We start from the raw sequence: 13676 nt of genomic DNA on the forward strand, positions 1-13676 counted from the left end.
TTCAGTTAAAGGGACAGGCTTGTAAAACATTGTTCTAGAACACTGCACAGGATAACACATTTGTCATGAAATCAAATATATATTCATTTTTCAAACACATTACGATTCGTATCATTTATTTATTTGTATTGGTCAGGTCTTCCAACTACCTTACCATGGTCAAATATTTAAAATGTCTTAGTTAGATTTAACAAACCTACAACATTGAAGAAATACAAATACTGAATATTATAGCAATATATTACACATCTACATACTGTGTTTAAAGCCTGAGTCAGCTTATGGTGCACATTCATGAATACTTCTCTGGGTCAAGGAGAGGATGACTTTGACTCTGATTCAGCACCAAGACCTGCAGGTATCGTTATCTGAGAGAAGAGGCGCCTGACACTCGAAGCAACACTTGACTTGAAGCACTTGATAACACTGCAGAATATATTAACCATGAACCAGGGTTTATTCATAACAGGTGGAAAGCCCTCTGCACATTTCATTAACTATCATCTCCACTGAGCCCTGTGTATTTGAAGTATAAACATATACAAATGGATACTGTGCATGTTCTGATGTGAATGTGTACCTGTGTGGGACTCGGTGTATTTGCAGTTTTTCTTGTAAAGACTTGTCTCTTGGTTGTATCTAAATCAATGCCACTGGTCGAAGGACACTAGAAGCTAACACCGAATACTGCAACTATTATTATTACTATGAGTAAGAATTGTGTTTGACAAACTTAAATGTGAGGGGAGAGTAAAGCTAGACAGTGGGGGTAGGTGGAGAAGAGGTTATAGGTTCCGCTTAAGTGTTAGTTATACGTTTCACATAGTTGCCCTGTGATGAGAACACTAACAAACATCATTCTTCAAGTAAAGTGTTGATTTCTGCAGCGGGTCACTGAGGATCATGGCTGGCTGTTGGCATCACGAGTATGCTTCACTTTGGGTCTAACCAACATCTGACATAATGCGCTAAAAACATAAGAGCGCGGCTTGGAAGCACTTTGTAACTGCTGGCCCCTGACCTCAGGGACACAGGTATCCATTATCATCCACCAGCTGAATCAGCTGCTCAGTTGCTCTTATAGTTCATCGTAGTGCTGCGGCATTAGTTAAATACTTCAGTTTTCATACACGATACAATAAGCCATACAAATACATCCATAACGTGGTTAATGATTCTAGAACATGATTCTAGAGTTTCTTACTCGCTTCAGCTGAACACACATATCTGTGAGAGCAAAGCCGGACCTTACCAAATGGTGTAATGAGTGAAGATTGGCATGTACTTGGAAAGTTAATGATATTTGATGTGTGCATTATTTATTCTTAACGGCAGTGCTACAGATATTTTCTCCACAACTAATCTTGAAACAGTAATCATGGCTAAAGGCCAACCATTTCTTGACACTGATGATTATCTGAGCCTTCCAAAAAATACAAGTGTGTTACTTGTTTGTTTGTTGTAGCATATTAGCGTAGGTTAATTTTCACCATAACATGTATCTTTTCTAGTATCAAAACTGACCATAAATACCTATGTGTAGGTGTGTTACGTGTGTGTGTGTGTGTGTGTGTGTGTGTGTGTGTGTGTGTGTGTGTGTGTGTGTGTGTGTGTGTGTGTGTGTGTGTGTGTGTGTGTGTGTGTGTGTGTGTGTGTGTGTGAGAGAGAGAGAAAGTAACTGGTATTCAGTGTTGCATTAACCCCGTGTTGTACAAAAGGCTTTGGAACCGAAGGTGTTCTCCCCGCTGTAGGCCACGTACAGGAAGCCGTCCTCGTCCTGCTCCTTGTCGTACAGCTGGCTCATAGTCAGACTGCAACACACAGCAGAAAGCTCAACGGTTAGATTAGCATGTCTAAGGACCACACATACTCCAAAAGCAAAGCAAAAACATTTGAGGGCAAAACATGTAGTAAAACAGGCCTAATCCATCCAACATGAGGCTTCCAATGAGGCTTGTTTAGTCTACAGTATAAGAGCAACATACATTAAAAACATATTTAAATAATACAAATGTAACTCCTGTCTTCATCCTGTGTGTGCATTAGAGAACAACCAGTAAATCAGCTGAGAGACATCAACAGCCAACCTCAGTGGAGGAAAGTGCCTGCTGTTGTTTGCTAGCATGTTGTTCGCTAAATGTCTATGTCAGCAAATATGTACCAGAAATACAAAATACACTAAATGCTTAAAATGATTTATAAACAACCAACCATGTATGTACGCTTATATATATCCATCAGAAATATCCATAACAGTTTATATGTGGACAATATTAATAGTATAAATTGTCACGATATTATTATTGGATTTTTGCCAATATTTTTATTTTGCCGACATGCATTTCTAAAAATGCACACACATTAGTGTAACTGGTGTTGTACTGGTATAAGGTATTTCCCTGTGTATTTAAACACTACAAGCAGCTTCCCTACTAAAAGGTGTTTTTTGTCGCCACATATACTTTATAAATAGTATGGTGAAGTGTTTTTGTTTTTAGCTTTAAAGGTTCTTTGTATATTTAAACAAAGATTTGGTGTAAATACTTGTCTTTATGTTCTTATTTTAATGCTAAATTGTTTCTTAAAAATACTTGTTTTTCATTATCCTTATACGTTTCTATTTTTTAAATACTATTGCAACTTATTTACTTAGATTGTTTCTGCTTGCACCGCCTAAAGTGAGCTGATGACAAGGGCCTGGAGGAAGGCGGTGTGACAGGACAGGACAGTGAAGATGAGCCAAACAAACAACAATAGAAGTGTATACTTGTGACCATTCCCATTATTAGCCGGACGAGGAAGTGATGCCTGTAGTATCTACGTTCGGCTCCTATTCATCTATCCCTCTGTTGACTCATTCATGGGGATGTGATCTGCACTGAGCAATCTGTAACTCAGACGTATCCCACGACTACACAATGTGCAGACAGGCACTGATAGCAAGCAGTGTGTCAGAATATGAGGAGCCTCAGCTCAGCGGTCACAGCACGGCCTCTCGTTTCAGGAAGCTGAAACTAAAAAGGAGAATATGTGAAGTGATGGCATCCCCATCAAAGCAGGCTGCCAGATGTGTGAGTCTGTTCACTTGCCAGGTGAATGTGAGACTAAACAAACACGATGCCACTTTTAGAAACATATAAAGGGGTTAAAGTTGTAATCCATAAGATATGAATCATTTCCTTTTTCTTTATTTTGGCGACACCTGGTTATTGTGTAACAGTGAGTGGTTTGCTACTCTGCATCAAGGTGCTGAGCCCCAGTGTGCAGCAGAGCTGAGCCCCAGTGTGCAGCAGAGCTGAGCCCCAGTGTGCAGCAGAGCTGAGCCCCAGTGTGCAGCAGAGCTGAGCCCCAGTGCCACTCCCTGCTGAGCCCCAGTGCCCACTCCTTGCTGAGCCCCAGTGCCACTCCCTGCTGAGCCCCAGTGCCACTCCCTGCTGAGCCCCAGTGCCACTCCCTGCTGAGCCCCAGTGCCACTCCCTGCTGAGCCCCAGTGCCACTCCCTGCTGAGCCCCAGTGCCACTCCCTGCTGAGCCCCAGTGCCCACTCCCTGCTGAGCCCCAGTGCCACTCCCTGCTGAGCCCCAGTGCCACTCCCTGCTGAGCCCCAGTGCCCACTCCCTGCTGAGCCCCAGTGCCACTCCCTGCTGAGCCCCAGTGCCACTCCCTGCTGAGCCCCAGTGCCCACTCCCTGCTGAGCCCCAGTGCCACTCCCTGCTGAGCCCCAGTGCCCACTCCCTGCTGAGCCCCAGTGCCACTCCCTGCTGAGCCCCAGTGCCACTCCCTGCTGAGCCCCAGTGCCACTCCCTGCTGAGCCCCAGTGCCACTCCCTGCTGAGCCCCAGTGCCACTCCTTGCTGAGTCTCTGCTATGGAAGCTCACTGTGCTGCTCAGCCGTCGCCTTAGTAACTCACACACACATGTATTATCTAACTGACCTTGGAGACACTACATTCGGTCTCCGGCAACATTTCCCAAAACGCACCTCATGTAGACAGTAGAGCACTTTTAACGGGAAACACTGGCAGTAACATATCGTTTGAATTTTTTATTTCTTTTATTATATCTTTATTGAACAAAACATTGGCAGCAGCTCACAGTACTCCATGAGGGTTAGGGGTCACTGGGTCCAGCTTTAAGACCCTAATGATTTAAATAAAAGATATAAAAGTGTTTAGCTAGTTGACAGATTTCTCTTTTCCATGTGAGTCAATGTGAAGAAGAAATGTTTGTGCCCAATGTCGCCACAGACTGACAGGGTATTTATAGTATCCCCATTTAGCCGTTGTGCTTCCCCCCGCCCCACGTCCTGGGGGCTTGGTGTGGACCCTACATGTTGTACCACATGTTTCTATAGTCTGCCAGTTTCCACCTCATAAGGATAGATGTAATCCTTTACAAAATGTTCTCTGTATATTTTTAAGAACATATTCTGCTTCAATCCCCATCGGAAGACGTTTTGCTTTTCAAGTGTGCTGCATTCCAGCATGTCACAGAAGCAACAATGGCATTTATAGGACCACAACAGCAAACCAATTGTTTCCCCGGTGCATTCTGTAGCTCTAGTGTCTGCCTTCCACCGAGTGAAAGTGTGTTTAATCCTTTATATATACAGTCCATGGTTTAATCACACATCATCAGGAGTCCGGATTTTACTGGTATAAGGTTTGTTCTATTTTTGAGGTTTGGATTTGTAAAACCTGACCCGTGCATCTGATAACCACTAATCTTCTTTTACTCACAATACCTGAGTTGTCTCTCAAAATGTAATTGTAGGTCGAACTTTTTTCTAGATACATGCTCCCACTGAAAAAGCATCTAGCAGCACAACCTCTCCCTTCTTTTCTACGCAGACATATACTTCCCTGAGACAGGCCTGGCATCAAGGGCAGGCCCTGGGGGGCCAGGCCCACCATCCAGGACGTGGGCCCTGCCAGGAGAAATTATATAATGATATAATAATTCTCTAATAATATTATATTAATGTGTAGGCCATGGATATATATGAAGAGAACGTGCAGGCCCGAACACATTCTTAACGTAAGCCGAAAAAAAATAATGTGTGTGAATGTGAGATAGTTGTAGTCGTAGGATGACAGCCTGTCAAAATAAATGTGTGTGTGTGTGTGTGTGTGTGTGTGTGTGTGTGTGTGTGTGTGTGTGTGTGTGTGTGTGTGTGTGTGTGTGTGTTGACTTTCCCTTCATTTTGGCTCACTTTTGATTGCTCTGTGTTTGCTGTTTTTATATTCCTTTTGTAACCTGCTTTTGCTTTGCTTTAATCATTTTGTAAACTCTGTTTTTAAAGGTCTTATATGAATAAAGATATTATTATTGTTGTAATTATGTAATGGTCAGCAGTCTTTCTCAGAAGTATAGTGAAGAACTGATCATGTTTTAGAGATGTCTGTATATTAGTGTCTGTAATTGTGAGGATGACGAAAGAACCAGTCAAAACTCAAATAAACAAGAGCTACAGTATTACAGCTGAAATACAAATATAAAATATACTTCATTATACGTGTTTTAGATATTGATCAAATAACTAAATAAGTCAAAACAAATCACATGTGTTTGGACTACTTGGTAAACCATAATCTTGGTTTCAGATCAATGTAAGCAACCTGATCTCACCAGAATGCGTGACTCCACCACGACTCCTTAACACCACAATGCGTGGTGGAGTCACGAACTTTGTTACATTTGCGTGTCGGCACCACGCAAACAACCCCAATGTAAAGTGAATGAGGCTCCTTTGTCGTGGTGCACACACGCATTTCTACAACGTGCATTGTGTGTAATGCAACTGTTATTTTTATTAAATTAGTTCGTTTTTAAGGAAGGCCAGAGCTTCAGCTGTGTCAAATAGATTGTTCCCTTCAGTTAACGTTATTTAAAAGATAATGATCATGTCCCCTGTATTGTATTACGAGCGTCCATTCCCATTGGATAACGGAGAATTTTACACCCGGAAGTAAGTAGCCTATTCTCCTTACTGTCGATTGATTTTACAGTGATATCTGCACTACTCATCGACTAAAAAACACCAAATTGTCCTTGTTAATTACACAACATTGATTGGTTTGAATTGTGTACAATGCTTTTGTATTTTCCCCCTTCGATTCGGAGAAACAAATATATTTTCGGAGTTTTTGGACGGCAGAAGACACTACACTACCCAGAATCCTCAGCTATCGTTTGGGACTACACCATGTGCTTAGCTTGACAAACCCCGTGATCAGTCCTCAACCTCTGTGATTAGATGCGCGACGTTTACACAGAGCGTCCAAAAGGACTTTGAAATGGAATGAAACCCATCGACGGCACACTATTCAAAACAGGAATCGAACGTGTCCTACCCCCCTCCCCCCCTTAGGTCACAGGCTCCTCCAACAGTGCTACGCAATAAAACAGATGCACAGAAAAAATAGTGAAATAGTGCAATAAGAGTCTATATACAAGTGATTGGAATATGATATATTAGATAAATAATTTCTAAGTAGCAGCCAGATGAATGTTATTTCTAAGTTCAAGTGTTTAATAGTCTTCTGGCCTGTGGGATGAAGCTGTCTCTGTGTCTGGTGGTTTTAGTCCGAATGCTGTGGTACCGCCTGCCAGACTGCAGCAGACAGAACCGTTTGTGGCTGGGGTGATGGTGGTCTTTTATAATCCTGAGGGCTTTCTTTAAGGTTAACCTGGTATTTTTAATCCACTACATTTATTTTAGTTACTTTACAGATTTGGATTAATGATGTGAAATATAAACAACCCTTAAATCAGACTTTAGTTACACCTGAATGAAATTCAGTGAAGGTGATTGTCAAGTGCCAACAATCAGGCGAGATATTTGATAGTTGGTTGCTTGAGAAGACTAAATATTTATCTGCAGATCCGTTTAAAGCATATTCATTACTCGTTATTCTCTAATAGTTCATTAAAGACTGTATATAATTGCTATTTTGCACATCCCTTTCAAGATTTCAAGATTTTCTAAGGTTTATTGACATATCATATACACAACAGTGTAGTTATGCAATGAATGAACAACTTGGGTCACAGGTTCCTCAACAGTGCATTACAAGACATCTATCAATGTGTGTACTTCCACCATTACACTGTCGTATTCTGCACATTTCTTTAATTAAAGCCTTATTAGTTAGCACATCCTCCTATCAGGCACTAAACTGTTTTACTCTAGATATCATTTGAGTATCTTCTTGATATTTTCTATTCTATATTTATATAATTGACCTTCTACTTTCCCACTATTTTGTATGTACTCTTAATATTTGAATGTTTTCATAAAATATAACACATTCAAAAGTGCGTTACAAAAATGAAAGACATTAAGAAAAAGGCATTTTAAAAGCAACACAATCTTCCTGCATTGCAATTACTCTAAACGTGTAATAACGTGCTTTAACCAGTAGGTGGTTTGGGTTAAAAGGCTGTCAAGTTTACAGTGTTAACAAAATAAAATATACTGCTGTTTCCGGTTTAGTTTACGACGAATATTATTTTGTTATTGTTTTGATATTTGTAACACAAAAGCGATGGAAAAAACCCATAGCAACCAAAAAAAGATGGTCTTAACATGACCCAGTCGTCTAGTAGTTAATAAAAAACAATAATATCAAAACAAAATATTACTACTAACTTTATTGTGAAATTAAAACAGAACAGTAAAAGAATAGTTTCCGGTGTATTCTGATGCCCGATCTCTGTAGATAAATAAATAACTAAGACAGATGTGTAATATTTAATGCAGCCAAACCATTTATTACAATGCATTCATGTGATGACTATCAAAGAGTAAAGCAAGCACTGCTGAATAAAGTATGATTTCTCTTTTACGAAACGTTTTTTTTCATTTGGAATGCAGTTGGAGGTCAACCAATCAAAGAACTTGAGGACTGATCACGGGGTTCATGCTGTAGTCCCAAACGATAGCTGAGGATTCTGGGTAGTGTAGTGTCTTCTGCCGTCCAAAAACTCCGAAAAAATATTTGTTTCTCCGAATTGAAGGGGGAAAATACAAAAGCATTGCACACAATTCAAACCAATCAATGTTGTGTAATTAACAAGGACAATTTGGTGTTTTTTAGTCGATGAGTAGTGCAGATATCACTGTAAAATCAATCGACAGTAAGGAGAATAGGCTACTTACTTCCGGGTGTAAAATTCTCCGTTATCCAATGGGAATGGACGCTCGTAATACAAGACATGATCATTATCTTTTAAATAACGTTAACTAAAGGGAACAATCTACACACAGCTGAAGCTCTGGCCTTCCTTAAAAACAAACTAATTTAATAAAATTAACAGTTGCATTACACACAATGCACGTTGTAGAAATGCGTGTGTGCACCACGACAAAGGAGCCTCATTCACTTTACATTGGGGTTGTTTGCGTGGTGCCGACACGCAAATGTAACAAAGTTCGTGACTCCACCACGCATTGTGGTGTTAAGGAGTCGTGGTGGAGTCACGCATTCTGGTGAGATCAGGTTGAATGTAAGGTGCATTTACAGGGCTCTCACCTGGATTGGGGGACGGTTTTGTCGACGAAGAGGAAGATGGCTTTCTCTGAAGGCAGCTGGATCCGTTTCCTGATGATCCACATGAACTGGGCCACTGTGATGTCAGAGGGCACCAGGTACTTCCTCTTATCGATGTCCACGATCTGAGAGCCGGACACCTTCTCCACGATCACCTGGAGCACGCACATTTAAAGAATGAACAATCAGGGTTGAGTTTTACAGGTATTACCTATAGACTATATATATATCATACAAAGACATTATCATCCACACGCAAAGATCAGAAAGGCTCAGTCGTTCACAAGCAAGGGTGGGGAGAGGTTCACCACTTGGAGAACAACTGCGTGAGCAAATAGTCCAACAGTTTAAGAACCTTTCTCAAGGTAGGAATTTAGGGATTTCATCATCGACAGTCCATGATGTCATCAAAAGATTCAGAGCATCCGGAGGAATCTCTGCATGGAAGCGGATAGGCGGGAACCCAACATGTAATGCCAGTGACCTTCGAACACTGAAAACCATGTTGGGGAAATATGTTCCGGCCCATAGCTCTGACCCGTGTATCAGTATTACGGACCTCACTGAGCACGGGCCTGCACACCTGGGCTGCTGTGCGCTCTGCGGTCTCCCTGCTCCTGCCTGTTGGCGGCAGCTGGTAGAGGTGTTGTCGTGCTTTGCCTGTTGTATGCAGCATGTTGATTATTCTCTCAGAACCAGCTAAATACATGGGTCTGGGCTGGGTAGAGATCTTCACAATTGGTTTGGCATCTGTAGTGTCAACTCGTGGCACAGCACATGTCCGGCCGAAGCTCCAAATAAACCATCAGTGTTTGCCATCAAAGTTCCTGCTCTCCTCGTGTCTCTCTGCGTTTTGTCTCCGTTGCTTCAGAACTTTCCATCACAACCATCGTCAGTAAACACAGTGTGTCGCTACGTCTACAGGTGAAGGTTGAAACTACCAAAGCCATATATCAACAACACCCAGGAACACCGCCGGCTCCTCTGAGATGGACTGACGCAGAGTGGAGAAGTGTGCTGTGCTCTTATGAGTCCACACTTCAAACTGTTTTTTGGAAATCGTGGACGTCGTGTCCTCCGGGCTAAAGAGGAAAGGGACCATCCAGATTTGTATCAGCGCAAAGTTCAAAGGCCAGCGTCTGTGATGGTCTGGTGCTAGTGCCCATTAATGCTGAAAGGACAGGTTCTGGAGCAACATCCAAGTGACCTCTTTCTCCGGGACGTCCCTGCTTACTTCAGCGAGATAATGCAAGCCACAAACTGGACGTGGTGCAACAGCGTGGCTTCATAGGAATAGAGTGAGAGTACTAGACGGTCTCCATTGAACATGTGTGGAGCATTATGACAGCTGAGGCCCCGGACTGTTGGGCAACTGAAGTCTTACATCAAGCAAGAACAGGAAGTAGTTCCACCTACAAAGCTCCGACTAAGTGAGTCAATTGTAATCCCTGTAACGATGCTGTAAAATGTCCCTTTTGTTGTTCTGTTTATGTTTGTATGTTTCATGTGGAACTACTTGAGCAGGTCTCCCTTGAGAAAGAGATCAGTGATCTCAATGGGATACACCTGGGTAAATAAAGGTTTGAAATGAAGAGTGTCCTCAGTTCCCAAAGGCGTATTATCAAATGAGTGAGTAACACAGTGGTACACTTGCCCCTGCCCCAGCTGTATTGGATATACATACAGCTTATCAGTTTGAACCTTACAGATCTTGTCTTTGTAGTGTATTCAATTGAATTTAGATCAAAAAGCAAATCATTTTATTCTGTTTTTATTTACGTGTTACACAACGTCCCAACTTCATCGGAATCGGGTTTGTAGTTTAGTTTACTTGGATATATTTGTACTTATATAATATGTGTGTACTTCTCTGACACCCCCTGAGCAGGATCAGTAAACTTGATCTAATCTTATCCTGAATTCAAACTTGTTGAATTGACATATCTTGTTCAAATGATGAAGTGGATGAATTTGAGCCTAAGCTCCGCCTCCGCCTCCGCCTCCGCCCTACTCACCGGGACTCTGTCCGGATATTTGTTGCGTATTTTGGCTGACTCCACACATCGGTGCTCTGCGGGAGAGACGGGAGACAAACAGGAAGTCAGGATTAAAGGGCTGAGAGAGGCCTCCTGGGAGCCTCCTCTCGTCCTCACGGCCAAACACAGACTGACACAGTGCTCCATGAGAACACCCAGCAGCCTGGCCAGACAAGGAGAGGAGGCTCTGAGCAGGATGCAACTTTACACCAAGTGTGAATCCTTTCAGAACTGATGGTTGAATAGGTATGACTCAAATCCACTTTAACAAAGTGATCTCTGTCATCACCAGAGACTCATCTATCTCCAGGACACTTGCTTAGTGTGCAGCAAGTAGTCCGACATTGTACTTAAGTCAAAGTACAACTACTACAGTGTACAAATAGTCAGTTACAAGTAATTGTCATGCATTTCAAATCTTACTAAAGTAAAAGTACAAAGTATCAGCTTCAAAATATACTTGAAGGACCAAAAGTACTAACAGCTCAGTTGAGAATCATGAACTGAGTGGGTTGTGTTGATGATGCGTCATGTGTTCATCGGGTGGAGCTCTGTTCCATTCTTTTACACACTGAACAAACTCAACCGCTGACTTCAATTCCATGTAACAGAAGTCACATAACTGTATTAGGTTAGTTGAAAGCAATAATATTAAGTTGAACCTAATATAATTTATTCAAATTTGATATTATTAAATCTGTTGACATTTAATTAAAGTTCACGTTTCAGTGTATACTATTACATCATGTCACCTGTTAGACGCTTTTATCCAAAGCGACTCACACACTCAGTGCTGTGGGCGATCCCCACGGGAGCACTTTGAAGCGTCTCAGGGACACAACCACATGCTGACTGCAGCGGGGTTTGAACCTGTGCCCCCTGATCCCAACACCAACGCACCAACCACTGCTCCACACGCCTCCTAGTATACTACTGCTGAATATCTTATCTTTTAATTATTTATCATAGTTTGTTTATATTATTGTTATTAGCGAATAATCTGAATCTGTAACGTAACTAATGTTGTCGGATAAATGAAGTCGAGTAAGAAGTACAATGTTGGCTTGTTAAATGTAGTGGAGTAGAAGCACAAATGAAAATACTCAAGTAAAGTACATGTACCTTATAATCATACTTAAGTACAATACTTGAGTAAATGCCGTATACTTCACTCCATGACACCACAGCAGCTGGGGCAGCAGACCGTGAACAGGCCTGGGGGGGGGGGGGGGGGGGGGGGAGAGGCTCCACACTGGGCAGGCCTTCATTAGCCCAGATAAGAGGCTACTTCTAGAAGCACCTCTCCCAGACCAGCGTCTCTTTACAAAGGAGAAGTTATCTGAAGAGGAGCTGAAACAAGAGGGACACAAATAAAGTCTGGAGGTGCAAAACAATCTACCCCAGCTGTCTGAGAACTGGTGGAAGTCCCTTAGAAATGTTGGTAACCGAATATTCCCCTTAAAATGTGCATGCAAGAGGAGACGTTAAAGATGCACAACTTTTCAAACACTCTTAAACTCTATCTATGTACACTGCAGTGGTGTAAAGTAACTAAGTACATTTACTTGAGTACCGTACTTAAGTATCATTTTGAGGTACTTGTGTATTTCAATTTGTTGCTACTTTCTACTTGTACAATTCAGAGGTAAATGGTGTACTTCTACCCCACTACATGTATTAATACCTTTAGTTACTTCACAGATGTGGATGAATGATGGTAAATCTAATCAAGTGTTAAGTCAGACTTTAGTTCCACCTGGAGTAAATCCACCAGCTACCCTGCAGCCTACAAAGTACTTCAGACTAGCTGCACCTTCACCAGCTTTGAGAACACTTTCATGATCAATCATTATAAAACATATATATATATTATTCTGAAATGGACCAATCTGCACAACGACTACTTTTACTGTCGCTACTTTCACTATATCTGGATGATAATACTATTCCTACACTTTGGTACTTCTACTTTTACTCAAGTACAATATGTGGGTACATCTCCCACCTCTGGTACACTGTCACAACTGCTTTCAAACTAATTAACGTTTGTATTTGTCCTGCTTTAAATGTTCTCTTCTTCAGTAAATCAGAGCAGTAGAGCGGTAGCATGCAGTGTGAAGCCATGCAAACAGTTACAACTCGAATGTACTTTTGAGTAAAAGTGCTTTGTGGAGCAGGATATTTTGTTTGTTTGTTTGTAGCCTTTATCTAACCCGGTGAAGCCCCTTGAGATCAAAAGATCTCTTCTTCAGGGTGACCTGCAGGACTTCAGTTACACATGTAACATAGAAACAACAGAACAACAATAAGGATGACAACATAATGTACAGCGTACAGTTTATAAAACTCTATTCACAGTGACAGGTACCGTGAGTATCAGACAGCATGGCACCCAGCGAGTTCCAGAGTGATGCAGGGGAACCAAAGTGCTCAGTTTCAAACAGGTTTGCAGACTGTTCCAAGTTAGTGGAGCTGCACATCTAAATGTCTATTTATTTTAGGCCAATTCACTTGTACACTAATAGCAATTATCTATCAGTATGATATACAAGGCGACACTTAATTGTCATAAAATAGAATACAATTTGGCAAAGAACAGTCTCCATGCAAACGAAAGGCACGTTTCCTCAGCTCAAAACAGCTGACTAATGTGTTGTATTAAAGGTGAAGCCGGTGTTGACAGCGGTTATTTGACTTAAAGGAAAGGATGCTAGTCATGCAAGGTTAGGCCGCATGGATCAGTCATTTGCTGTAAGAAGAGCATGCATCGCTGCACCACTGTGGAATGATATGGCAGAATAGCATAGAGAGCAAAACAGAAAGGAGGGCGCATGACATGACAAGAGCATCTCTTGTTTCATAATAATCCAATCCCCTTTACCGAGGGAATGGTCCTCTTTAAACATCCATTTCATCTTTGCTGGATCCCTGCACTGAGGCGTGATGGTAGAGTCGGTAGGCAGGCTTCTATATTAGCGGGTAATTTCGGCGTAATGTCCAACAATCCAGACGAAACCGATCAAAACAAAACGTCAACAATTGCTCTGCCCGAAGCTTGCAACTGTCCGTATAGCTGTGTGGTGACGTCAC

General features: G+C 41.8%; 1 protein-coding gene across 1 annotated transcript; it reads right to left on the minus strand.

Annotated features, from left to right (window-relative positions):
- Positions 1-86: 86 nt before the first annotated feature.
- On the minus strand, positions 87-13676 carry gabarapl2 (GABA(A) receptor-associated protein like 2). Its single transcript, XM_034086808.1, has 4 exons — positions 13468-13676; positions 10566-10621; positions 8533-8705; positions 87-1811 (listed from the first exon to the last, which is right to left on the minus strand). The coding sequence occupies exons 1-4, from the start codon at positions 13499-13501 to the stop codon at positions 1697-1699; spliced, it is 378 nt and encodes a 125-aa protein (XP_033942699.1). The 5' UTR covers positions 13502-13676; the 3' UTR covers positions 87-1696.

The sequence above is a fragment of the Pseudochaenichthys georgianus genome, chromosome 7 (genome assembly GCF_902827115.2).
Source record: "Pseudochaenichthys georgianus chromosome 7, fPseGeo1.2, whole genome shotgun sequence".
NCBI lineage: Eukaryota > Metazoa > Chordata > Actinopteri > Perciformes > Channichthyidae > Pseudochaenichthys > Pseudochaenichthys georgianus.